Raw genomic sequence first — 25,259 nt, 5'->3', positions numbered from 1 at the left:
GTTTCCAAACCTCCCGAATTGTTCTCGCAAATTGACGTACATATTCACTGAGCCTTCCTTTTGTAGCCTCAGCAAATCAAAAGGTGATGGCATTTTTTGGCGGTACACTACCTCATATGAAGACAAACCGATATTTATATGAATTTTGCATTATACGTGCATACAATATGCTTCAATTACTCATCCCACTGATGGTGATGATAATCCACATAAAAATTCAGCATCTTCCCGATTGTCCTCTGTACCCATTCTGTCCTTCCGTTGGCCTGTGGATGCAATGCTCTCATCCTGAACTACTTAATGTTCAACAATTTACACGGTTCCTTCATTAAATCAAACATGAAGTTGGTTCCTTGGTCGATAATAATTTTCTCTGGTACACCAAACCTGAAAATCCAGTTGTTTACTAATGCTTGTGTGGCCATTGCTGCCTGTTGATTTGGCATAGCCACCATCTCCACATACCTCGAAAAATGGTCTGTTATTGTCAGAACGAATCTGTTCCCTGATGGTGTTTGCCTGAAAGGTCCTAAGACCTCAATCCCCAACATAGAGAATGGACATGTCGCTTCCGGCAGTTGTTGTAGCTGTATTTGTTTCCGACTCAAATCTGCTCTCTGCACACATGGTATACAATTGTTGACATACTGATCAACATCCACTTTCTTACCTCTCTGCCACCCTCCTATTCATCACTCTACACCCTCCATGACCAGATAATACGTGATCATGCGCTTCCTTGAAAACCTCATCCCTCAGCTTCACTAGCACTTCAACCCTTGGTCCTAACTTCGTTTACCTGCACAGAAGACTGTCATACATATTAAATTATAGCTGTGTCCGATACAATTTACAATCATTGTCAGCATCCTGTAATTCTTGCCATACCACTAGGTCATAACCTATGACTTCTATTTTTGCCACCTTCCTACTTAGTGTATCTGCATTACTGTGCTGCTTCCCAGGCTTGTGCACCACCTCGTAGTCAAATTCACTAAGCCTCTCAGCCCATCTAGCGAGTCTAGAGGACAGATCCTTCAACCTCAACAACCACTTCAATGCAGCTTGATCTGCCACTACCTGAAATCTTCTCTCATATAAATAACGTTTAAAATACGTGATTCCATAGATTATGCTAATCACCTTCTTCTCTGTTGTTGAGTAATTCCTCTGCTGCATTCAACTGCCTAAAGGCATAGGCTACAGGATGTTCTTTCTCATCAATTTTCTGACTAAGAACACACCCTAATGCTTGATTCGATGCATCACATGCTAGTGTAAACTCCTTTTCAAAATCTGGAAACAAGAACCAAACTTGATGTTAACACTTCTTTCAGTTTATCAAACGCTTTCTGACACTCTTCTGTCCATTCAAATTTCACATCCTTCCATAACAATTGCGTCAACGGCTGTGCTAAATCTGCAAAACCCTTCATGAACTTCCAATAGAAATTGCAAATTCCGATGAATGACTACACTTCCTTAACTGTATTGGTTCCTGAAAATCCCTTGCAGCCTGTACCAACCTCAGATCTGTTTGCACTTCATTCTTACTGATAATGACCCAAATATTTTACTTCTTCTAATGCAAAATGACACTGCTCCACGTTCAACATCAAACGAGCTGCTCTTAGCCTCGTAAAGACTTCCCTTAACTGCTGTCTATGCTGCTCCATACTACCTGAAAATACTATGTCATTCAAATAGACAAGACACTGCCATGGTTTAAACACCTTAACACACAGTCTAACGACATCTGAAACATTGCTAGAGCGTTTTTCAAACCGAGTGGAATTCTAATGTACTGGTAATGGTCTCCAGTTTTTGGATGATCCTCTGGAGCCACCTCTTACTGATGATAACCACTTGTCAAATCCTAGAAAAGTACCGGCACCATCCTAAGGGATCCAAAGTCTCCGATATGTTTGGAATGGGGTTTGCGTCTGTTACTGTCTTACTATTGAGGTATCAGTAGTCACAACGGAACCTGTATTTCTTAGTTCCATCCATAGATTTTTTAGGCACAATGACAATGCCTGCTCCCCAGCATCTATTACTATGCTCTATAATATTGTCCACAAGCTGCTGATCAATTATATCCTTCACAATTGGCTGCAAATACCTCAGTATTCTGTATGGTTTACAGTAAACAGGTGCTTCATTCCCTGTTGGTATCGTATGTTGAACTAATGGAGTTGCTGGTGACAGCCCTTGCGGAAAAAACAAATCCTTAAATTCCCACAATTATTCTTCCATATGCTCTCTTTCTCCTTTCAAATGTTTAATTTTGTCACGCAGTGCTGTTCTGTCGGCAGTTAGTGGTTGATCACTACGACTACCTCTCGAACACCAGTCTTTGTCATCTCGTACATCCAAATTCGCTACTAGAACTCCTTTTCTCAAATTCGCATCTACAGTGCTAAAATTATCCATGTTCACGGGGACTACTCACCCATTGCTTCCCTCTTGTACACATACAATACTATGTTTCACAAAACAACCTAATGGATCCAATAATCATTATCCTCCAATGGTTCAATAACACATACCATACCCACAGGTAGATTTGATGCCACACTTCCCCAAAGTGACTTCATGGTGCCACCACACACACACACACACACACACACACACACACACACACACACACACACACACACACACACATATATGCGAATTAAGCCTTAATGCTAATGTACGTGGTTCAATTGGTTTGTTCATTGTGTTGAATGCCCCTCGTGACATCTCTGCATTGACAACAGTTTCTCCTAGGGAAATAACATTCCACTAAGTTCCACAGTTTGTTTTCCAAGGTCAATTTTGGCATGATGTTGATGCAAGAAATCTACTCCTAGGATCATGTCATAGCCCTCGCTTACCCGTAGCATTACCTCCATGCATGCATCAAATCAGACTTTCTTTATGCAGAAGTCATCTTTCACTGACCCCAAAGGTGTGACCTCCTTATCCCCCACTCCATGCAAGCTATAATGTGGTGGGTTCTAACTTACTTCGTCCCATTAAACTCTTAGTAGCCACTGACACTTGAGCCCCTGTGTCCAACAATATCTTAGACGTTTTAGTTCCTATGGATCCTACCATTGAACATTTCACCTCTGCATACATATTTGTAGCACTGAAATTAAACAGGAGCTCCCTTAGGTGGATCTTGGGCCCCCTCTGCTGTTTAACGGTTGTCCACCTCTACTAACTCCACTTTTCCATTCTCCACATTGCTGATTTCCACCAGTTCCTCTATACCTCGGTGACTGGGTACATTGCCTCTGCACTTGTCCTGTACAACCACACTTATAACTTTTTATACATGATGTAAACACTGTTCGTCTATCACGTACCCCCACTGCCACGTCTATTTCAGTCACATTGGATTGCCAGCTGAATGGCCGAATACAAATCTTTCGGAGTTCCTTCACGCACTTTCCATGACATATGCACTGGTAACCCCTCAAAAATACATCAAGTGCCCTTTGATCGGCCTCCTGCAACAGAACACCACTTGCTTCACTGCACTGACCCAACTCATAAATGTACTCGTTAATTTCTCCTATCCTGTCTGCGAATTTCTCTACCATCTGCCCCTGTCTCTTTGTCATTGTACTCAACTTCTCCCTAAAGTACCAAGTGCTGTTCTGCTTCTTGTACCTTTGTAAAAGCCCCTCCTTCAACTGCTTTATCTGTCGTGCCTTCCTTATGACCTCAGAACATCTTTCATATGTCTTCACTTCACCCATTTTTAACCTAATCTTGGCTAAATGTAACAACTGTTCATGTGACCAACCATTCATCACAGCTGAAGTTTCCAAGTCCTTCACAAACGAACGCACATCCTCAGGTGCCTTGCCAGAAAACAGAATAATCAAACTCACAGTAGCTGGATCAATCTCCTGCTGCAGCATCCTAGGCAACAATGACTGATCCGATGCAGTTTCCCGCTCACTTCTAGATGTCGTTTCACTCCTCAAGTGTGTATTGTCTGCTGTCAACTGTACTACCTTTTTCAACAAAATCCGTACCACTTCTGGTTCTGACACAACACGCATTCCTGACCCTGCCATTGTGTTGCTTTCATTCCCCATTAGTCCTGAAACAAAACAATCTACACCTCAGTATCATCATACTCAGTAACATCATATTCAAATCAATACAAAAGTAATTAAATGCCATGAGAAAAAAAAAATGATTCTTACTGCCCCATATACACTAACACTTACTCTGACAACAAAAAATACTATTCCCACGCAAAACATCTATAACGGTCTGCCATGAGCCATACTCAAAAACACAAAAAGAAAGAAAATGTCCAACACTAAAAAAAAACTGGTCAGAACTCATCACATCTTGTGACTGTAATGCAGGCAGTGAGCTCAGATGTCGTACTGTACAGACGACGTCCACTATTCTGACACCAAATGTTGTGGGAAGAGGTAGAAGGCACCGTATTAAGACTCGTCTGAGCTTTCAAAGTGTTTTATTGTTTCCACTACAGTGCCGTGTTCCACTCGATCTGCGTCACTTGGTCCCGTAATGCTGAGGACACTACCTCAGCAACCCGTCAAGTGCTCTGTTAATGTGTCGGCCTTGTACGGCCGCGGTGATATGATGACACCAGGGCTGTGCCAGCAGCCGACTCAGCAGCCTTCGTCCTGCACTGCCTGCTGACAAGTGCAAGGTGGCCCACGCCGTGCGTTCTCACCGGCGTGGCTTGGGTCAAGGTGGCAACAAGCGCGCATGATCCCGCAGCTGAATCTGCGGCCCTCGCCCTGGATGTCTTCAGTTCATGTTGGGAGCCAAGACTACTGCCCATGGTAGCAAGCCATGGAGTGCCCCACTGCTGGCTGGCTAAGGACCCCACGTCGGCTTCAGAGGGTCGAACCAGCGACCCACTGTGGACTGCAATGCTGGCGCCCCATCTGCTGCTGTGTGTAGCCAGTGGTGCGATACGCCTTGCCATCCAGGAGATCTATCACACTTGAATGTTTTGTTAGTGAACCGGCACCTATTTATATGCAGCTGTGCGCCTCTGTTTTGCTAAACGCGCTGCTCCGCATCCCATACTCAGAACACTTAGGTTGGCCAGTGGTCCCCTTCTGCCTGTGACTTGTGCCATGCAAATCCCTGTGTGTACTTTTTCTGGCAGTTCTGCGCCCCTGTGGCCTCTTTTACTTCGCAACTGCTGGTGAGCGTATCTCACTGTAAACAGGTCCGCGCCTGGCTGTAACTTGCATGCCCAGAAATATTGCATCAAAACTGACTTTTCCTATCCAAAACGGTAGTGCCATTACAACACAAACTGTTTGCATTTTTTAACACAAATCTTTCAAAAATCTAGTCTTACAATTTTGTAAACCTTGTGGGGTGGTGGGTTAACAATAATAATAATAATCATAATCAGTCATAAGTAATAGGAGGAAATATTAGAATATTGTTCTGTGGTCAGCCAGAAAGAGGTGGAGAACATACAATAGTTCCCAGTCTGTAAGTCCCCATTCTTGTCCAGCCCACTGAAAGAAATGGTTCTATTCTCAATTTGCTCAGTGGCCTCCGGACTATGATTATAAATGAAGATTTTGAGTTCTAATTGATAAATGTATTTCATAAAGTTTCACACACACCACATTGTAATATTCATTATTTTAATACTAATAATAAATCTGTCTAGCCTAAACAGCACTATTAGCAGTTCAGAGGTGACCTCTGTGGTAAGTTCCTATTGAATTGTCTTTCACACTGACTTCTGATAAAAAAAATAATTGTTTGCCACAAAAATGGAAAATAATTGGCACCACTTGCCACACAGATTTGTTAACATTATGGGTAGCACACTAACAGTTACTTCCATGAAATCTAAGTGATCCAGGATGGTGTACAATCCTCAAGATTTCACTTCCTATTTGTACGAAATACATGTGTTTAGTTGCGGTCCGGCTGTGACAACATCCAAGGCATCGCATACTCCGGCGTGTGACTGACGCAGGTCTTACGGTGGCTGGGTGCAATGTGAAGACTAGTCTTGCCTCTTGGGCTGTATTTATATACTGGCCCAGCAGATGACCAAGGGAACATGTGCTGTTATCCGCTCTATGCTCACGGTAGCAGCCTCTAAACAGCTGCTTTCTCGGGCACACAATATTTTAGAACACTGTCGTGAATCAATTTAGAATCTTCATAATTTTTGTCAGCATGTAGTTAAGTTGGTTAAAATCACAGTAGTTTTAGCTTACCTACAAATAAACTTTGCTGTCTTTAATTTTTAGAACAGAACTGACACAACCACATGACCTCTGAACAACTTAGAGAGACCTTATATTTGTTATTATTTACATCCAGGCCTTGAAACTTGCTATAGCTCTATTATTGAATATGTTTCATCACATGCTGTAACTAAAACTTCCTAGCATTAATATAACAGATATTTCAATACTACAGTTAAAGACATTTTTGTTCCAAATGTAGTTTTCAGCAAATTACCCAGAAACTATTAGAGGTAGCTCAGTGGGGTTATATAATTAATGTTTCTATACTAAACTGAAACTTCACACAAATTTTCATGTTTCTAAGTCGAATACACACAGTAAAAGTTCTGAATCACCTCAGTTCCGAGAGTTCCGGAACTTGTACAGAAAATTGAATAGAGATCAACATAAACATTATTTCCATACTTTTTATTGCTCATGAAAACCACAAACAGCATACAGTGAGACCTTCAGAGGTGGTTGTCCAGATTGCTATACACACCGGTATCTCGAATATCCAATAGCACATCCTCTTGCATTGATGCATGCCTGTATTCATCATGGTATACTATCCTTAAGGTCATCAAGGCACTATTGGTCCAGATTGCCCCACTTCTCAATGGCAATTCAGCGTAGTTCCTTAAGAGTGGTAGGTGGGTCACGTCATCGATAAACAGCTCCTTTCAATCTATCCCAGGCATGTTTGCTAGTGTTCATGTCTGGAGAACATGCTGGCCACTAGTCGAGTGATGTCGTTATCCTGAAGGAAATCATTCACAAGATGTGCATGATGGGGGTGTGAATTGATGTCCATGAAGGCAAATGACTCACCACTATGCTGCTAATATGGTTGCACTATCAATCGGAGGATGGCATTCACTTATCGTACAGCCATTACAGTGTCTTCCATAACCTCCAGCAGCGAACGTCAACCCCACATAATCCCACCCCAAAACAGCAGGGAACCTCTCCTTTCTGTACTTGCTGGACAGTGTGTCTAAGATAGTCATCCTGAATGGGATACCTCCAAACATGTCTCTGACAGTGGTCTGGATGAAGGCATATGTGAAACTCATCGGTGAAGAGAATGTGGTGCATGCCATTCATCATGTTGTTGGGCCCATCTGTACCACTCTGCATGTTGTCATGTTTGCAAAGATGAACCACGCCATGGACACTGCGAGTGAAGTTCCACATCATGAAGCATGTAGCGTATTGCGCACAGTTTGAGTCATAACAAGACATTCTGTGGCTTTACAAAAAGCATTATTCAACATGGTGGCATTGCTGTCATGGTTCCTCTGAGCCGTAATCCATAGGTAGCGTTTATCCACTGCAGTAGTAGCCCTTGGGCAGCCCTAGTGAGGCATGTTATTGACAGTTCCTGTCTCTCTGTATCTCCCCCATGTCCAAACAACATTGCTTTGGTTCACTCAGAGATGCCTGGACACTTCCCTTGATGAGAGCCTCTCCTGGCACAAAGTAACAATGCGGACACAATCGAACTGTGGTATTGATAGTCTAGGCATGGTTGAACTACAGACAACATGAGCCATGTACCTCCTTCCTGGTGGAATGACTGGAACTGATCGGCTGTCGGACCTGCTCCGTTCAATACTTGCTGCTCATGCGTGGTACTTTACTTCTCTGGGTGGGTTTAGTGACATCTCTGAACAGTCGAAGGGAGCTGTGTCTGTTATATAATATCCACAGTCAACATCAATCTTCCTGAGTTCTGGGAACCGGGGTGATGCAAATTTTTTTTTTGCTGTATGTATTTAGTGCCTTCAATTTTTCTTAAAAACATGGATTCTGACCAAAATAATTCTTTAATCATGTTGAGACTTGAACCAGTTAATTTTGACATACATGTGCACATTATGACCAATTTTTGGGTTACTAGCTTTATTATTTAGCACCACTAGTTTTTTCTTAAAATGATCATTCTGAGTTTGACAGTTTAAACATTATTACGTGCTGACAAAATTTGGAAAAACAACTTTAACTTTTAATTTCATTCTTAAATTATGGTGCAATACTTCTGTGCTATGCACAGATGCGTTGTGGTGACATGACTCTTCTAGTGGTGAACTGGGATATGTCCCGGCACACTCGCTCACTTTAATCTCTCAAATGATACAGCGCTTGTTTTGCCACACCATTATATTTATGTGTCCAAAATGTATGCTTCTACATGAAAAACAAGCTGGTAAAAATATAGAGACTAAGATTTTAGACTTTAGAATGTTTTTGGCACGTTTTTGCTATGAAGTAAAAAGTAGTGTACATTTAAAAATATTCTCAATAAATAGAACCCAGTATTTTTGCAAATTGCTGTGGTTAAACTCAATAACTTTATAAACAACATACAAACATTGCTTACAGTTCATACCTTATATGTTATCAGTGAATATGTTATTGTTTAGTGTTATAAAAATAGTTCTATGTGAGCCTTTAAATACATTTTTGGCTACAATGTCTCTATTCAGCTAGCATTGGAAAATAAGTCTGTTAAAACTTCATTAAAGCATGGTCAATGAGTTACTACTGAGTACAGTCGGTGAATAATATTTAATTTTTCATTTTTAATTACATGGTGTAGAGAACAAGAATTTTTTAAATTGCTGCTGGTGTAATTTAGGTCATTCAGCAGAGCTCACATTATTATCTATAACCTGCAAACCACTGTTAATGAGAGCTGCTGCTGATTAAATTTGTATTTGAAGTGCAGGAAAAATGAGCAAGTGCCACCAAGGGCACTGTAATTAGTGTAATCTAGTCTTTCCTATCCCTGTAGGAGAGCTATGTAGGGGATATTATATATTCCTATAACCTCACCCAAATTTGCTTCTAGGAACTTTGAAGTAGACTTTGATGCTTTAATTTCTCTGTCTCCCACTGTCTTCCAGCTCAAGAACTCAGCATCTCTGTGAAGCTCTCACATGTCATGATTTGTGCCCCACTTCTTCATAGACATTCAACCTCCAGTGCTATTACTTCCTACAGGACCCACATGTAAGCTGTATTCTGGTATAAGACATGCATTTGTTTCTTAAGCAGTCTTCATTGCTTGAAGTATACCACCAATGAACTGAAGTGTGACCTGTTTTACTAACAATTGGCCTTATGTGATTAATCCACTTCATATCATTGCACTTGGATATTGCTGTGAGTTGACTGGTTCTACTTTTGATTCATTGAAACTGTATTCATAGGATGCTGTGTGTTTTGATTATGTTAACTGCAAAGTTTTACATTCCTAAACATTTAAAGCAAGTTGCCAGTCTTTTAATTCTTATCTAAGATGTGCTTGAATATTACTGCAACTCTTTTCAGATAATACTTCAAGATAGATGACTGCGTCTTTAGCAAAAAGTCAAAGGTTATTATTAACATTGTATGCCAACCTGTCAATATAAAACATAAACAGCAATGGTACAAACTATTAGCTTTGTCTAAAAATTTACTGGAATTTCCTGCAAAAGCCTACTACAAAAATTTCGAGGACCAGTATCTGGTTGAGAATCTAGAGTCTTAACAGTCCTATGTATTGCTGTCATAGACATTGGGGGCATAAAATTAATTACAGTTTGTACAGGATGAAACCATAAAATATAGTATCATTCCAAGTACCTTCTACCATGCAATTCTATGGCTTGTAGCATGTGCAGAAGCAGAGCACACTTCCTTGGTGCACGCCTGCAGTTACTTTCGATTCTGTGGTTGACTCTCATCTGAAACTGTGCTGAATCCTAGCTACCAAGAAATTCTCAACCCCCTGGGGATCGGCACTGGATTCATGCTTGGCTACCATGAGGCCCCTCCCTTTGCAGCATCTTTTTCCTTCTGTGCTGCATGTCTCTCATCGTGCTACTCTTTTTTTCCTCTCCCTTGGGGTACATGTCTGGGGTTTTATTTGTAACAATAAAGATTGTCTCTTGCCGACATAAGAACAGTCTCATCACTGTTTTTCACTTCCTTTTCCTTTCTTTGTTTCTCTTCTCCTCCAATTCCTCTGCCTTGGCATTTAAGGTTCCTCTTTTTTTTTTTTTCCCCCTGTGCCCTCCTGAAGCCCAGCCCACATGTCTGACATGTAACAGGTGACTAGGTCTCACGTAATTACCACCAGCCCCAAGTCGACAGCAGACCCCCCCCCTCCCCCCCCCCCTCCCCCCCAGTTGGAAGAAGCTTGCCATCGGAGACGCTGGCAGTTGTGGGGGATTTTATCGCAATGAGCCAATTATCTTCACAGTCAACATCTGCAAAATATAAATGGAATGAGGCTAACGATTCAAAGATCCTTCCAGCTGCACCACGGTTCCTCATGGTCTCACATACTGAAGACGGTCAGTCCTACGCAACGGTAAATCTGTTTATCATTCAGAAAGGTGTTAATTCAGTTGCCAACCCTGTGAACTCCTGCTCTCATTTATGCTCCTTTGCTTTTGGAGACTACTTCTGATTCTCAAGCACAACTGATTGCCGCCTCACTTCTCCACGGCTATCATGTTTGTGTCGAGGCCATAGAACTCTGAATTCTTCCTGTGGTGTTATTTGCACTAGGTTGCTTGATGGTCTGACTGAAGCCGAAATCCAATCTCTAATCAGGGTGTCATTGCAGTCCATCAGCTGATGAGAAAGGTAGATTCTTCCTTAGTCTCCACCCACACTATTTTTCTCACCTTTGATAGATCTTTTCCAAGATCAAAGCAGGCTAAGAAATCATCACAGTCCAACCGTGCATTGCAAACCCAATGTGCTGCTACCGGTGTCATCATTTCAAGCACACTAGAACATCTTGTCGACACCTAGCCAAATGTGTAACCTGTGGTAGGGATGCACATGAGGACGATTGTCCACCTCCTTCTCCCCACTGTATCAACTGCAATGGCGACCATGCCACCTCCTCTCAGTATTGTCCCGTGTATCTAGATGAGCAGGTTGTCAAAGAGATCTGGTGGAAGGAAAAAACGTCTTACCCAGTTGCTTGCAAGTTATTGGCTAGTTGCAAATCCTGCATTCTCCCATCTGGCACCTATACTTCTGTTCTTGTCACCCCTTGCTCTGTGAAGGACGTGGCCACCCAGACATGCGATCCCAGATTCATCTCTGATGTTGTGTAATCACCCAGTGTCAAGGTAGCATCACCATCCCCCCATCCAGCTGTTCAACAAGCCATCAGACTCACATCTTGAGGGTTGAAGCCACCAGCAGCACAATTGGTAGGCCGGAAAGGACAGGAGTAGTATTCCCATGAAGACTTCCTGCGTCCCTCCAGCCAAACAACACCCGAGTCTTCCTCTCCTAACCAGAAAGGCTCAAAGAAGTCCACCTAAGGCAAATGGTCTTCTCCTTCGCTGACTTCAAGATCCTCTTCGGCGGTGTTGTGTGATACCTTAGCCCGGCCGGCATCCATGTCACCAGTGCACACCACCAACTGTTTTTCTGCATTGGACTCCACAGACCAAGAGCACAAACAAGCTGATGCTTCTGTGGACCCCATGGAGCAGGATCCTCCTCCTTCTGTGCCCTGTAGCAGAGACTCTTCACAGGCTGTCATTCAGCAACCACCAAGGTGGCACATCTTCATCTCTTCCTCATCATGACTCTCCTCCAATGGATCATTCAGTCTTGGGTCCCACAAAGAGGATTTACAGCTGCTTTTAGCATCCCAGCGTCCCCTTGTACTCTGCCTTCAGGAAACAAAATTGTGTCCTCACGAACACTTTGATCTTTCCCCCCTTAGGTCGGCATTCCATCTCATGGGGGTGCCATGCGGCTTATACGGAATGTTGTTTGTAGTCAACCCATCTCCCTGACTACCCATCTTCAAGCTGTTGCAGTTTCCCTTTTCCTTCCTCACCTCACTTCTTCCCTCTGTACCATTTATGTCCCTCCATGATTTGATGTCACCAGGGCAGACTTCCTTAAGCTTATTGGGCAGCTATCTCTCCCATTTTTGCTACTTTGAGACTTTAATGCACGTCATCCCGTTTGGAGTTCTCCCAGAACCTGTCACAGAGGTGCCCTCTTGGCTGACCTTCTTAATCAACTTAACCTCTCCTCCTTAACAATGGAACACCCACATTCCTTTTCGACTTCTCACACACCTGTTCCCATTTGGAACAGCTCGCCCATTGTCCTAAGTGGTTAGTTCTTTCTGACACCCACTTGAACAACCATTTCCCATGTGCTACCCATTTGTTGACTCCTACCCAACCTACGTGCACATCCAAATGGCAGGTTAAAGACTGACTGGGGGGTTTAGTCCACCCTGGTGACCTTCAAAGAAAAGGATTTCCCCAGTTGTGATGATCAGGTGGAATATCTCTCAAATGTTATCCTTACTGCTGCAGAACATTCCATCCCTCGCATTTTCTTTTTACCACATCATGTCCCAGTCCCTTGGTGAACTGAGACATAACGTGATGCAATTTGCACATGGGGACATGGTCTCCCCATTTTTAACCATCCTATGATGGCAAACTGCATTCATTACAAGCAGATGCGTGTAAAGTGTCATCGCATTCTTTGGAATAGCAAGAAAGCTAGCTGGATTAAATTCACTAGTTCTTTTTAACAGTTCCACCCCTTCCTCTGTCGTGTGGGCCAACTTCTGATGGCTCTCTGGTGCCAATTTCTGGCCTGACAGTAGCAGACAATGTTACTGTGGACCCTATCGCTATCTCAAACACCTTGTGCCCCCATTTTGCGGAAATTTCTGGCTTTACTCACTATCAGCCTGCCTTCCTCTTTCAGAAACGAGTGGAGTAGTCTCAGGCGGTACCCTTCTCTTCTCAGAATGGTGAGTGCTACAATGCCACCTTTACTTAGAGGGAGCTAGGTCATACTCTCAGTTCATCCCAATCCTCTGCCCCAGGGCCAGACACTGTCCACACTCAGATGTTGCAGCTCCTTTCTCTTCTGGGCAAGCACTTTCTGCTTAACACGTACAACTGCATATGGGCAGAGGGCACATTTCCTGGATGTTGGCATGAAGCCACTGTCATACGCATACCTAAGCCTGCTAAGGACAAAAGCCTTCCTTCCAGCTACTGCCCCATCTCTCTCACCAGCTGCATTTGCAAGGTGATGGAATGTGTGATTCATGCCTGGCTGGTATGGTGGCTCAAGTCTCGCAATTTACTAATGACTGCACAGTGTGGATTTCGAGCATGGTGTTCTGCAGTTGACAGACTGTGGGCATGTTTTTCGATTTGGAGACGGCCTAAGACACCTGCTGGTGAACTGGTATCCTCCATACTCTTTACATGTGGGTCTTCTGTGGCCACCTGCCCTGTTTCCTTCAGGAATTTTTAAAAGACTGAGTTTTCAAGGTGCGTGTGAGTTCTGCCTTGTCAGACACCTTTATCCAGGAAAACAGTGTCTCTCACGGTTCTGTCCTGATTGTCATCTTTGTTATTGCCAGTAACACTCTAATGGCAAGTCTCCCACATCTATGGCTTCCTATTTGTTGACGATTTTTCCATCTATTGCAGTTCTCCAGGGACCTGTCCCACCAAGCATCTTCAGAGATGTCTTGATCATCTTCACTCTTGGAGCATTGATAATGGCTATCATTTTTCCTCTGACAAAACTGTCTGCATGAATTTCTGACAGTGCAAATTGTTACTCCCACCATCTTTACATCTTGGTCCTGTTGCCTTTCAGTTCATTGAAACTCTGAAATTCCTGGGGCTCATGCTTGGTAGAAAACACTCTTGGTCCTCCCATGTGTTTTACCCGGCAACCCACGGTATGCAGTCCCTCAATGTCCTACGTGTCCTCACTGGTACTTCCTGGGGTGCTGACCGAACAACCCTCCTCTGTTTGTACCGGTCCCTTGTCCATTGGAAACCCGAATATGGGTGCTTTGTATATGCATCTGCATATCCATTCCTCTTATGCCGTCTCAATACTATCCACCACCATGGCATCCATTTGGCCACTGGTGGCTTTTACACTAGCCCAGTTGAGTCTATATGCTGAAGCTGCTGAACTACTACTGTCCTACTGCCATGACTTTCTACTCAGCAGATATGCATGCAATTTCTGCCATACGTGGCCACCCATCTCATACCTCCTCCTTCGATGATTCCTTTGATCACCTCTATGAGGTGTCCCTATTCTCTGTTATCTCCTGGCATCCGCTTTCGGGCTTGCTTCAAAAGCTTAACTTCTCACTACCTGCAACTTTCCCAGGGGATGAACCCTTCACCATCTTGGCTTCGTGAAGTGGCATGTGTTAACCTTGCCCTTCATTCACTTCCTAAGGACACTACTCCTACCTCACTCTAATGCCTTCAGTTTCATGACCTTTGTATAGAATTTCGCACTAATACCTTTGTGTACAATGATGGCTCTCTGACTGACAATGGTGTCAAGTGTGCCCTCGTCATTGGCGCCCATGTCTTTAGACATCAGCTTCCAGCACGCTGCTCACTATTTACAGCCAAGCTCTTTGCCCTGTATCAGGCCATGGGTACATCCAGTGACACCATCTTTTCAATTGTGTCCTCTGCTCACTCTCTCTATGCCCTTCAAAGTCTGTGCTCTGTACACTGCCCATCCCTTAGGGCAACAGGTCCAGGAAACCTCTCGCTTTCCCACTCTTGATGGAGCCACTGTGAAGTTTATGTGGGCTCCTGGTCATGTCAGTCTGCCAGGAAAAGAGGCTGCTGATGCTGCTGCCAAGGCTGCAGTTTTTGTACCTCAGCCCACTAGTTCCTATATTCCCTGCAATGATCTCTGTGTTGCCGTTGGTCAGGAGGTGGTGTCCCTTTCACATCATCATTGGACCTCCCTTCATGAGAATAAACTCAGGATTATTAAGCTTCTGTCAGTGGCTTGGATGACCTCTCGGACCTCCCGCCAGGAGGAGGTCATTTTAACTAGGTTGCATATTGGGCACTGCCTTTTTAGCCATCATCATTTGATAAGTGGCACACACCCACCACTTTGTACACATTGCAACCAAGTTTAAACTGTTCACCACATCCTGATGGAATGCCCATCTTTTAATCATTTACAGTCCTGCTTGGGTTTCCCATCTGAGTTATTAGCCATTTTAGCAAATGAGGTGCAGGCTGTCGACCGCATTTTACTTTTGTCCATCAAAGTAGTATGGTGAAGGCCATTTAATTTTTAGTTTTGAACCTCTGTTTCTGTGTGGTGTCTTTTGTAGCCCTTTCTCCACATCCCTGTTTTTAGCTGTCTTCTCATATATTAGTTGGGACTGATGTTTAGTAGTTTTTTAACTCTGTTTTCGTGTTCTGTAGGGTGGAGAAAAGTGTCACGAAATTTTAATCCTGGATAGCTGATGCCAGTAGGAACCAAAATTACTAATGTGTAGGTCGACAATGCACAATTTTTAAGCTATGGAAACTTGGCGCCATGTACTCTGATTGGCTGTGGGATTGCCCTGTTGCTGTTCATTGGTTGATGGGCAGTGCTATGGTTGTTGATTCACATATACAAATGTCCCTCACCCACATCACTGCCCCAACATGATATGTACATGTGTCGAGTAGTTCTTGTTGTTTGTCTCCACCTCACATCAGAGGCATTCACATGTAAGCTTCACTTTAGAGCATACACACATCACCTGTGATTTAGTCATGTAGTAACCATGGCAGCACAGTATTCATTTGAAGAACAAGGAGTTATGGGTTTTGTTTATGCATTAGCTGATGGTAATACACATGAAGTTTGACGGTTGTATGAGGAACGGTACCCAGCAAGACGCCACCCACACCCAGAAATGTTTACAGCAATTCATTGGTGACTTGGCAAAACAGTCCCATTAGCGGAATATCATGGCCATGCTGGAAGACCTCGAACATGACGGGTTGCTGCTGATGACTGTTCTCGTGTGCTTCAAGGAAGCACCTCCAACAAGTACCCAAGTGGTTGAACATGACATGGGGGTCACTCATCAGTTAGTCTGGGAGGTTTTGAGGGATGATGGCCAGCATCCATTCCGTTTCCACCCTGTCCTAGACCTAAATCCTGTAGCAGACTATGACCACAGGCTAGGGTTTTGATGGTGGTTTCTGCAACATGTTGATTCCCAGCGGGGTCAGGGATTTTCTTTGCCTCGTGATGACTAGGTGTTGTGTGATGTCCTTAGGTTAGTTAGGTTTAAGTAGTTCTAAGTTCTAGGGGACTGATGACCATAGATGTTAAGTCACATAGTGCTCAAAGCCATTTGAACCATTTTTTTGCAACATGTTGCATGAGATCCCGACTTCCCTGCCATGGTGTTGTTTACTGATGAGTGCACCTACCATTGGGATGGCGTTTACAACACTCAAAATGTTCATTACTGGGCAAGGGAAATCCTTTCATCACATATGTCCATGGACACCAGGAACGATTTTCACTCAACATTTGGGCAGGCATTGTGGGTGACCAACTGATTGGGCCGGTCTGTCTACCTCCTTAAATTACTGGGGCAAATTACCTTCACTTTTTCAAGAAACTTTACCTGGCCTGCTGGAAGATGTTCCCTAGGTCATACAGCTATGCATGTGGTTGCAGCATGATGGGGCATCCGCACATGAGCCGTGCTGTGTGCGGATATTTAAATGAACTCTTCAATGGCTGGGTAATTGGCAGAGGTGCTCAAAGGGCATGGTCACCAGACCCCATGCAACAAGTCTTCCTCCTGTTGGGATTCTTCAAGGATCTAGTTCACCCACGCAGACATGAACCACCTAGAAACAAAGAGGAATTAATGGATTGCATTCAACATGCCGCCAATCACATCAGGGAAATGTCAGGAATCTTTGAAAGAGTTCGGCAAAACACAATCCAACGTTACCAAGCTTGTGTCGCATTAGAGGGTCACCAGTTCGAGCACCTGCTTTAAGTAAAGCTACAAAAAAAAGGCCCTTTTCAGAGTAGACACAATTTGTAAAAGACTTTCTGTACGCTAACTAACAGTTTAGTTGTTCACTGGTTTGTTCCTTGTATGTCTCATAATGAAACTACAATGGATGTGTCGGGACCCCAGCAGATTCGCCCCCCCCCCCCCCCCCCCCTGCGGAGTGGGAGGGCAGAAAACTACCACCGAGCGTGCGGGCCACCTTGGATACAGCGTGATCTCTGGCAGGCAAAGCATTTGTGGTCATGATGAGATGTCCAGAGCATCTGGCAACAGGGCAATCCCACAGCCAATTGGAGTGCATAGCGCCAAGTTTCCATAGTTCAAAAATTTTTCATTGTTGACATACACAACATTAGTAATTTTGGTTCCTACTGGCATCAGCTCTCTGGGGTTTTAATTTTGTGGTACAATTTTTCTCCATCCTGTATAGTTTTGATGTGAGAGCATATGACCCCAGTTGTTTTTGTGCCCTAAAACGAAACAAGAAATTTTCAATCCAGTTACCAGCTTTGCTTCATATCCCATGTGATTGTAATTCCAATAAGTGTTACTGTAGTCCATACTCATGTCATTTAGCATTTGGTCTGGATGCAGCCATATGCTGCTTCTTTCCCTTTTCTATGTTTCTATCTGTCATGCAGCATTTGCTGTGGCTTTATAAGTTTCCTTACAGAGATACTCTGGCATGGAAGGTCCCTCATATCATTGGTATCCAGTCTGTGTACTGTATTCATTAGACTGTTCATTCCATTCAGCAGATGCCGTAGTTCTTCTTTACCTTCTCTGATGATAACAATGTGAACTGCGAATCTTATCATCGGTATCCTTTCACCTTGAATTTTAATCCTACTTTTGAACCTCTTTTGATGCCATAATTGTTTCTTCAATGTTTATAGTAAGGGCAAAAGACTACATCCTTGTCTTACACCATTTTTAATCTGAGCACTTTGTTCTTGGTCTTCCACTTGTATTGTTCCCTCTTGGCTCTTGTACATATTGTGCATTACCCATCTTTCTTTAAATCGTACCCCTGTTTTTCTCAGAATTTTGAATGTCTTGCATCAAGTGACTCTCTCAAATGCTCTTTCCAAGTCAACAAATCCTATGAACGTGTCTTGATTTTTCTGTAATCTTGCTTCTGTTATCAACAGCAATGTCAGAATGGCCTCTCTGGTGACTTTGTCTTTCCTGAATCCAAATTGATTGTGATCTAACACATGCTTATATTTTCTTTTCCATGCTTCTGTATAGTATTCTTGTTAGCAGCTTGAATCCATGAGCTGTTTAGCTGATTGTGCAGCAATTCTTGCAATCTTTGGAATCGTGTGGATGATTTTTTCCTAAGTGCCAGATGGCATATAGCAAGTCTTGTACATTCTACACTCTGAATAGTCATCTTGTAGTGACTTCCCCCATTGATTTTAGAAATTCTGATGAAATGTTACCCTTACCTTCTGCCTTATTCAATCTGAAGTCTTCTAAACCTCTTCAAATTCTGATTCTAAATACTGGATCCCCTGTCTCCTCCATATTGACTTATGTTTCTTCTTCTATCATGTCACCAGACAAGTCTTCTGCCTCTTAGAAGCCTTCACTGTACTCTTTCCACCTATCCACTCTCTCCTCTACACTCTTAATGTTCCACCCCTGAATTTAAAGTTGTTTGGACTTTTTTATAAGCTGTGTCAGTCATTTTGACAATCATGTCTTATTTGATTTCTTCACATTTTTCATGCAGCTATTTCACCTCAGCTTTCATGCACTTCCCATTTATTTCATTCCTAAGGGACTTGTTTCTCTGTACTCCTGAATTTCCATGAACATTTTTGTACTTCCTTCTTTCATCAATCAACTGAAATATTTCTTCTGTTATCCGTGGTTTCTTTGCAGTTACCCTGTTTGTACCTATGTTTTTTTTTTCTCCACCAACTTCTGTGATTGTCCTTGTTAATGATGTCCATTACTCCTCAACTGAAATGCATACTGGGCTGATCCTTATCGCAGCATCTGTAGCCTCAGAGGACTTCCACCATATCTCTTAATACCTTAGTATTTCTATATCCCACTTCTTTGTGCACCAGTTCTTTCTGACTGGTCTCTTAAACTTCAGTGAACAGAATACTTTCTATTACTAGCTGAAATTTATTGCAGAACTCAATTAGTCTTTCTTCTCTGTAGTTCCTACCACCAAGCCCATATTCTCCCATAACCCTTTATTCTACTCCTTCCCTAACAAGGCATTCCAATCCCCCATGACTATTAGATTTTCATCTCACTTTATGTACTAAATTACCCATTCAGTATCCTCTTACACTTTCTCTACCTCTTCATCTTGCAACATTGGTGTGAGTACCTGAACTATCATTGTCGATGTTGGTTTGCTGTCAATTCTCATAAGAACAACTCTATCACTGAACTGCTCATGGTAACTCACACTCTGCCCTCCAGTCTGCTAGTGACCCAATTAATGGGGAAATAAGTACAGCAACTTTCCTGCCATTCATTAATTCACCACCAGGTGGTTACATCAGTGTGCTCAGCTTTAAAATATGCCGTCAACAATATCTAACAGTAAGGTGCCATATTTATCTATACAATTCCTTTCCCATCAACATTACGTAGGCCACTGACATCACATTTTGAAAATAAACACTTCTTTGCCATTGTTAATAAACTGGAAATAACACCACTATATAAACACAAGCAGAGTGTAATTCTGTCTACTCGTACTGGGTGGGGAATGCTTGGGGGTATAGCCCGTAAGTAAATTGAAATGTGGACTAAAGTTGTGGTTGGGGAACTGGTCTTTCCCATAAGAATGCTACAAATGCCATAAAGGACAACAAAGAACCAATTTCCCATGTAGTAGTGTAGTGTACTGTACAGAGATACACATATGAATCAATCACTGTTGAATGGCAAAAGTCTACGTTTTTCACAAATTCATTTGAGCACAATTTTTGAATTCTAAGAAGGAAGCTGCATGTTACAGTGTTGAAAGGAACAATGCTCTAGCAGCACTTTTGCCATTACCCCAGCCTTCAGGTTAGTTATGCTGTGTTGAGAGGAATTTAATCCTGCAGTTTGTGCATTTCAACACAAAATATCTATCAGTGCCAACTGACCTATACAGAGAGCACTGCTATGTTGTGGATGTCAAGACTGGCATACTTGCTTGCTTTTGTTTACATGGATATTGAGTGTTGTCATTGATGGTATATCATATGTGGCTTTTGTGCTGTGCATATTATTGACCTTTTTCTTGTTGTGTTCATAAACATATTTCCATCATGGGTAAAGAAGTTATGGCAGGAAAGAAACATCATCTCAAAGAAGAAAATTAAACTAGGAATAAAGTAAAGTGATCAAGGGTAAAGAATACTGCATATAAAAGCTATGCAGGATAGATAGTTCCTCAGAAAAGTACCAGGTGTTTCAAAAAGAATCATCTGATTTTAAAAAAATAATAATGATTACTCTGTTTTTGAGATATGTGTGGGAACTGCATACTGTTGGAAAGAGCTAACTCAGTTTCACGTGGTTCTCACTAGGTAGCAGCAGTGTGAGCCCACTTCAGTTCTAGTGAAAATAGTATTGAGACAACAGGAAGCATTTTTTGCTCTACGTTTTGCATGGTGCAGGTCAGTAATAACATTCAGTGTGACTTCCATACTAGGTATGGTGTGGCTCCACCTATGGCACAGAGCATTAGACAGTGGCGTGGACAATTCCAAGTAATAGGTTATTTGTGTAAAGGCAAATTGCTGGGTCATCCCAGAGTGCCTGACACAGATGTCGAATGCTTCTGTCATAGTTTCACAAGGAATCACAGAAATGCATTCGGCGTGCAGCTTGACAGCTCAGTGTACCCCCGATGTCCTTCTGGCATGTGTTGCATCAGTGTTTACACATCAAACCATACAAAATTCGAATACTGCAAGCCCTTTGTGTGGAGTTCTGTAAGTTACGTCTTGGCAAGATGGGAGATGACAGTTTTCATCCACGCTAAGTTTTTAATGACAAGGCAATACTCCATTTAAATGGAAAGATGAACCATCTTATTGTGACAATATAGGGTATGGAACAACTACATGAAGTTGTACAACATGAGGGACTCTCCAAAATGTTATGTTTCGTACAGTTTAAGGGGAAAGGTCCATGGTCCATTTTTCTTTGCCGAGAATACTGTTACGGGAGCACATATCTCAATATGCTTGAGAACTTTCTTTTCCCACAATTGGAGACGGATTCAAATGACTTCATTTACCAACAGGAAGGGGCCAGACCACACTGGCATAGGGAAGTGCAGGAAATTTAAATCTAAGGATTGTGACAATATTAGGAAACTGTTCAGGCTTACATTACTGGCCTCCAAGGTCAGCATATCTGACAGTATATGATTGTTTCTAGTGGAGATTTAGAAAAGAATCTGTTTATGTGCCTCCATTACCAACAACAATGAATGAACTTTGACATCACATAACAGCAGCTGTAGAAGTTGTAACTCAAGATATGCTCGCTGCAGTGTGGGAACAATTTCAATACTGCATTGACATATGCAATGCATCTCAAGGGCACTGTATTGAACACCTATGAAAATATATGAAGAAAAAAGGAAAAAAAGAAAAAAGAAAAAAAAACAACTTTTTGAGTTTCCTGTTCACCAAAAACCAAAATTCATTGTATATGTTTATTAGTTTCAGAAATATAGATGTGTGAAATCAGATGATTCTTTTTGGTACACCCTGTATTTGACCTTCCTACAGCTATGGTGTAAGTTATTACTTTTACTTACGTATTATCTGTTCAGCCATTTAACTTCCATGAAAGGTATCCAAATAATTGTTAATGCTGAAGTTAAGATTACTTAATTGAAGTCAGACAAAAATTTCACCTAGGTGACTTTCATGTTCATTTTAGGGGCAATCATCACTACTTCAATATATTGCAAGAAGAGAGAGACTGGAGTTATTTTGTGCTTTTGCAGTTATGAAACAAAAAATGATCAGGATATACACCTACAGAGACTGATTGAATGGTATCCCATTAACCAAAACAGTAAACAACCAAAAGTGGAATGTGACACTGCATATACATATTTTGTAATTAGACATCAGGAGCATATGCAGGTCTGTAGGAATGCATTCGTTGATTTACACATAGTAAAGCAGAAGCATGTATATCATGGGAAATCTTCACTGAAATTTGGGACCAAGTTCTCAAGTTTCCTGTCAAAACCTCTCATTGTGGGAGTGAAGAAGTAAATTACTTGAATGCAAGGCTGAATCTTGAAAAAATTCATGAGATTTTTGTGAGGAACATCCTAATCTTATGTGTTCATTGTTTCAATAGGAACTTTGGCTACAGATTTGGTAGACTCCCAGTGTGCAGTATCTGTGAAGAACTTCAAACAAAGATGAAGTCTCCCCATTTATCACAAAATGTTAAATTAGCAGCAGCAAGTGTTCTAACTATTCAGAAGTTGCAGAATTTATTCCTCTTTGAAATTATACTTATAATCGTGTCAGCCCAATGATAAAAATCTGCGTTACCTTCAACTACATGAAAAATTTTTCTTTACCTCATATACCTGTCCAGGTAGTATTCTACCAAAGGCAGCTGTGTGGATGTACTCGCTATACACAACCTCCAAGAGAAGAGTTCCAAAGTACACATTTATGATGAGGAGCAGACCAAGAAAGGGGCCAATGACGTGTGGTCATTCATATTGTACTATCTCACTAGTGAGATCAAACCAGACACAAAGAAACTTCACTTGTACTCAGATGTGTGTCCAGGCAAAAATAGGAATCACTCGTTTATTCATTTCTGCATTGGCTCATCTCAAGATAAAAGATTCAAGCAAATTATGCACTATTTCTCTATTAGATGTCATTTCTTCCTGCCTTGCAATATAGATTTTGGTGCTTTCAAGGAAAATGGTAAGTGCTGTGACAGAATCTACACCCCAAAAGAACGTTGTACAATTGGTAACACAGAAAGGGATGTTTCAGTACAAATGGTGGAAGGAACTGATGCCATTGATGTGGATGCTTGGTGGTCTAAGCATTAAGTAAAACAACTCTAAATGATGAATCAACAAGGATGGATGTTCCCAGATGCATAAAGGTGCTGTTTGCTGGTGGGCGGGTGGGTGGGTGGGTGTGTTGCTGATGATTTATAAGGCACATTGTAATAGGCTTGGCATATTTCTGTGAAACAATTATAGTTTCATGGGGCAGCCTTCCTGTTTGTAGACCTATGGAAGATGGTAGTGCTTGACCACATTCTGACAGCCAACTTCCATTCCCACTTCTACCCTCCACCAGTGACTCCCCATCACTTCACCCCATTGCACTTCCAGAATCCCTTAATATGATTCTAATGCACTTACATGTGGTACAAAATATTTATTCTTAACCCATTTCATTTAACAATAAACATCAGTTTTATACCATTAAAATACTGTTTTTCATAATTTGTACTTTTTTAGTTCCCTGCTTCATGGAAACAAATACTCTTTTAGAAATAATGAACAAAATGTTTTTTGTAGCAAATACAATGTTTTTGTTCTCTCTCTCTCTCTCTCTCTCTCTCTCTCTCTCTCACACACACACACACACACACACACACACACACACACACACACACACACACACACACACACGAAGAAGAAGAAGAAGAAGAAGAAGAAGGGGAAAAAAAACACTGGCTGCGATGTTTAGTATGTTGCTCAGGCACACTCTACTACCACTATACAAAATGTTTTGACTGTATGAATCATTTCCCCTATTCTTCCTTTGTTGATGGACTGTAATGGTGATTTTTCATTCCCTCTCACATTTGAATTTACTGAGAATACTACTGTCATATATTTTGCAGCATTGTTGTAGGCAACTTTTCCTTGTCCTTCCCCCTCCCCCTTCATTGTGCTCTCCCTGTGTGAAAGGAGTTTACCATTAAACATGAGCTTAGATCTTAAGAGACCACTTTACAACCAATATTACATTTTTTATGAGATAATGGAAACTCCGAGTTGGAATTTTTTACATTAGAGGAAAAGATAGATTACTACTTACCATAAAGATGACATGTTAAGTTGCAGACAGGCACAATCAAAACACACTTTATGAGTTAGCATATTTTAGTTGCATTTGTTTGCAACTTAACATGTCATCTTTACAGTAAGTAACAATCTGTCTTTTCCTATATTGTTCATTTCATCTTCAGTTGTAATGGATTCAGTTGTATTGTAATTGTGTTTTTTTTCCAGGTTGCAGACAGATCCTCTGGGGCAGGAATTTGGCTTAGCACATATATCTGATTTCGTTATTAAGAAGCCACTTCTTAGAAAAGATCTTTTTGAACTGCTGATGTTTTATAGCACTATGCCAGATGCCAGTTCTCGTGAAGAAGTTGTGAATGAAATTGTCAGATCTTCCTTTTATTATTTTACAATCGGTCAAATGATTGTAATCAGTGATGCTTACTTAGTTGATATAGTGGCATATCGGAGATATGATGTCAGTGTAAGTGTATGTGCCTAAGTAAACTGTAGAATAGTTGTAGGCACACTTTTTTTTTTAAATGTATGTTAATGAATTTCCATATAAAACCGTTCATCTTGTGATCAACATTTGTTGATTTACTTTGAGTTAGTGTGTAGTTCTTTTTATTTACATCAGTGTGAGCTTATTTGACACCTAGAAAAATAAATGCAACGCTATGAAGATAATCAGCTTTGTAACTCTAATCTCATTGCACAGAGAATAATCTAAAATGTCATTTAAATATTTATATTATATTTATAGTACACTACCAGTATATTTTGTTGGTAACATGTAAACAGTGGATTCACTGAAACTTGCATAACAGATGGTCTTACATCTGTGAATGACACTTGCCCCAATTAATCTTAATATTTTAATAAAGAGGCTGTAATCACAGGGATAAGGATAGTAGATACTGAGTGGTTTCCATCTTACACAGCTAACAAAACATAAGCACTGGCCTCAAATAAAGACAACTATCTTGTGATGAAAATTGAGGATGGATTATAATATGAGAACAGAGCACTACTCACCGGAAAGGAGACAAACTTTTTGGACAAAATCTCA

General features: G+C 41.6%; 1 protein-coding gene across 1 annotated transcript in view; it reads left to right on the top strand.

Annotated features, from left to right (window-relative positions):
* LOC124795649 overlaps positions 1-25,259 on the top strand; it is a 286,381-nt gene that overhangs the window by 118,435 nt on the left and 142,687 nt on the right. Inside the window, exon 8 of the mRNA XM_047259722.1 lies at positions 24,416-24,671. Within this exon, the coding sequence (XP_047115678.1) occupies positions 24,416-24,671 (256 nt within the window). The remainder of the gene's footprint in view (positions 1-24,415; positions 24,672-25,259) is intronic.

Source organism: Schistocerca piceifrons, chromosome 4, assembly GCF_021461385.2.
Source record: "Schistocerca piceifrons isolate TAMUIC-IGC-003096 chromosome 4, iqSchPice1.1, whole genome shotgun sequence".
Classification (NCBI taxonomy): domain Eukaryota; kingdom Metazoa; phylum Arthropoda; class Insecta; order Orthoptera; family Acrididae; genus Schistocerca; species Schistocerca piceifrons.
Note: the sequence above shows the minus strand (reverse complement) of the source record. Positions and strands in the feature narration are given on the sequence as shown.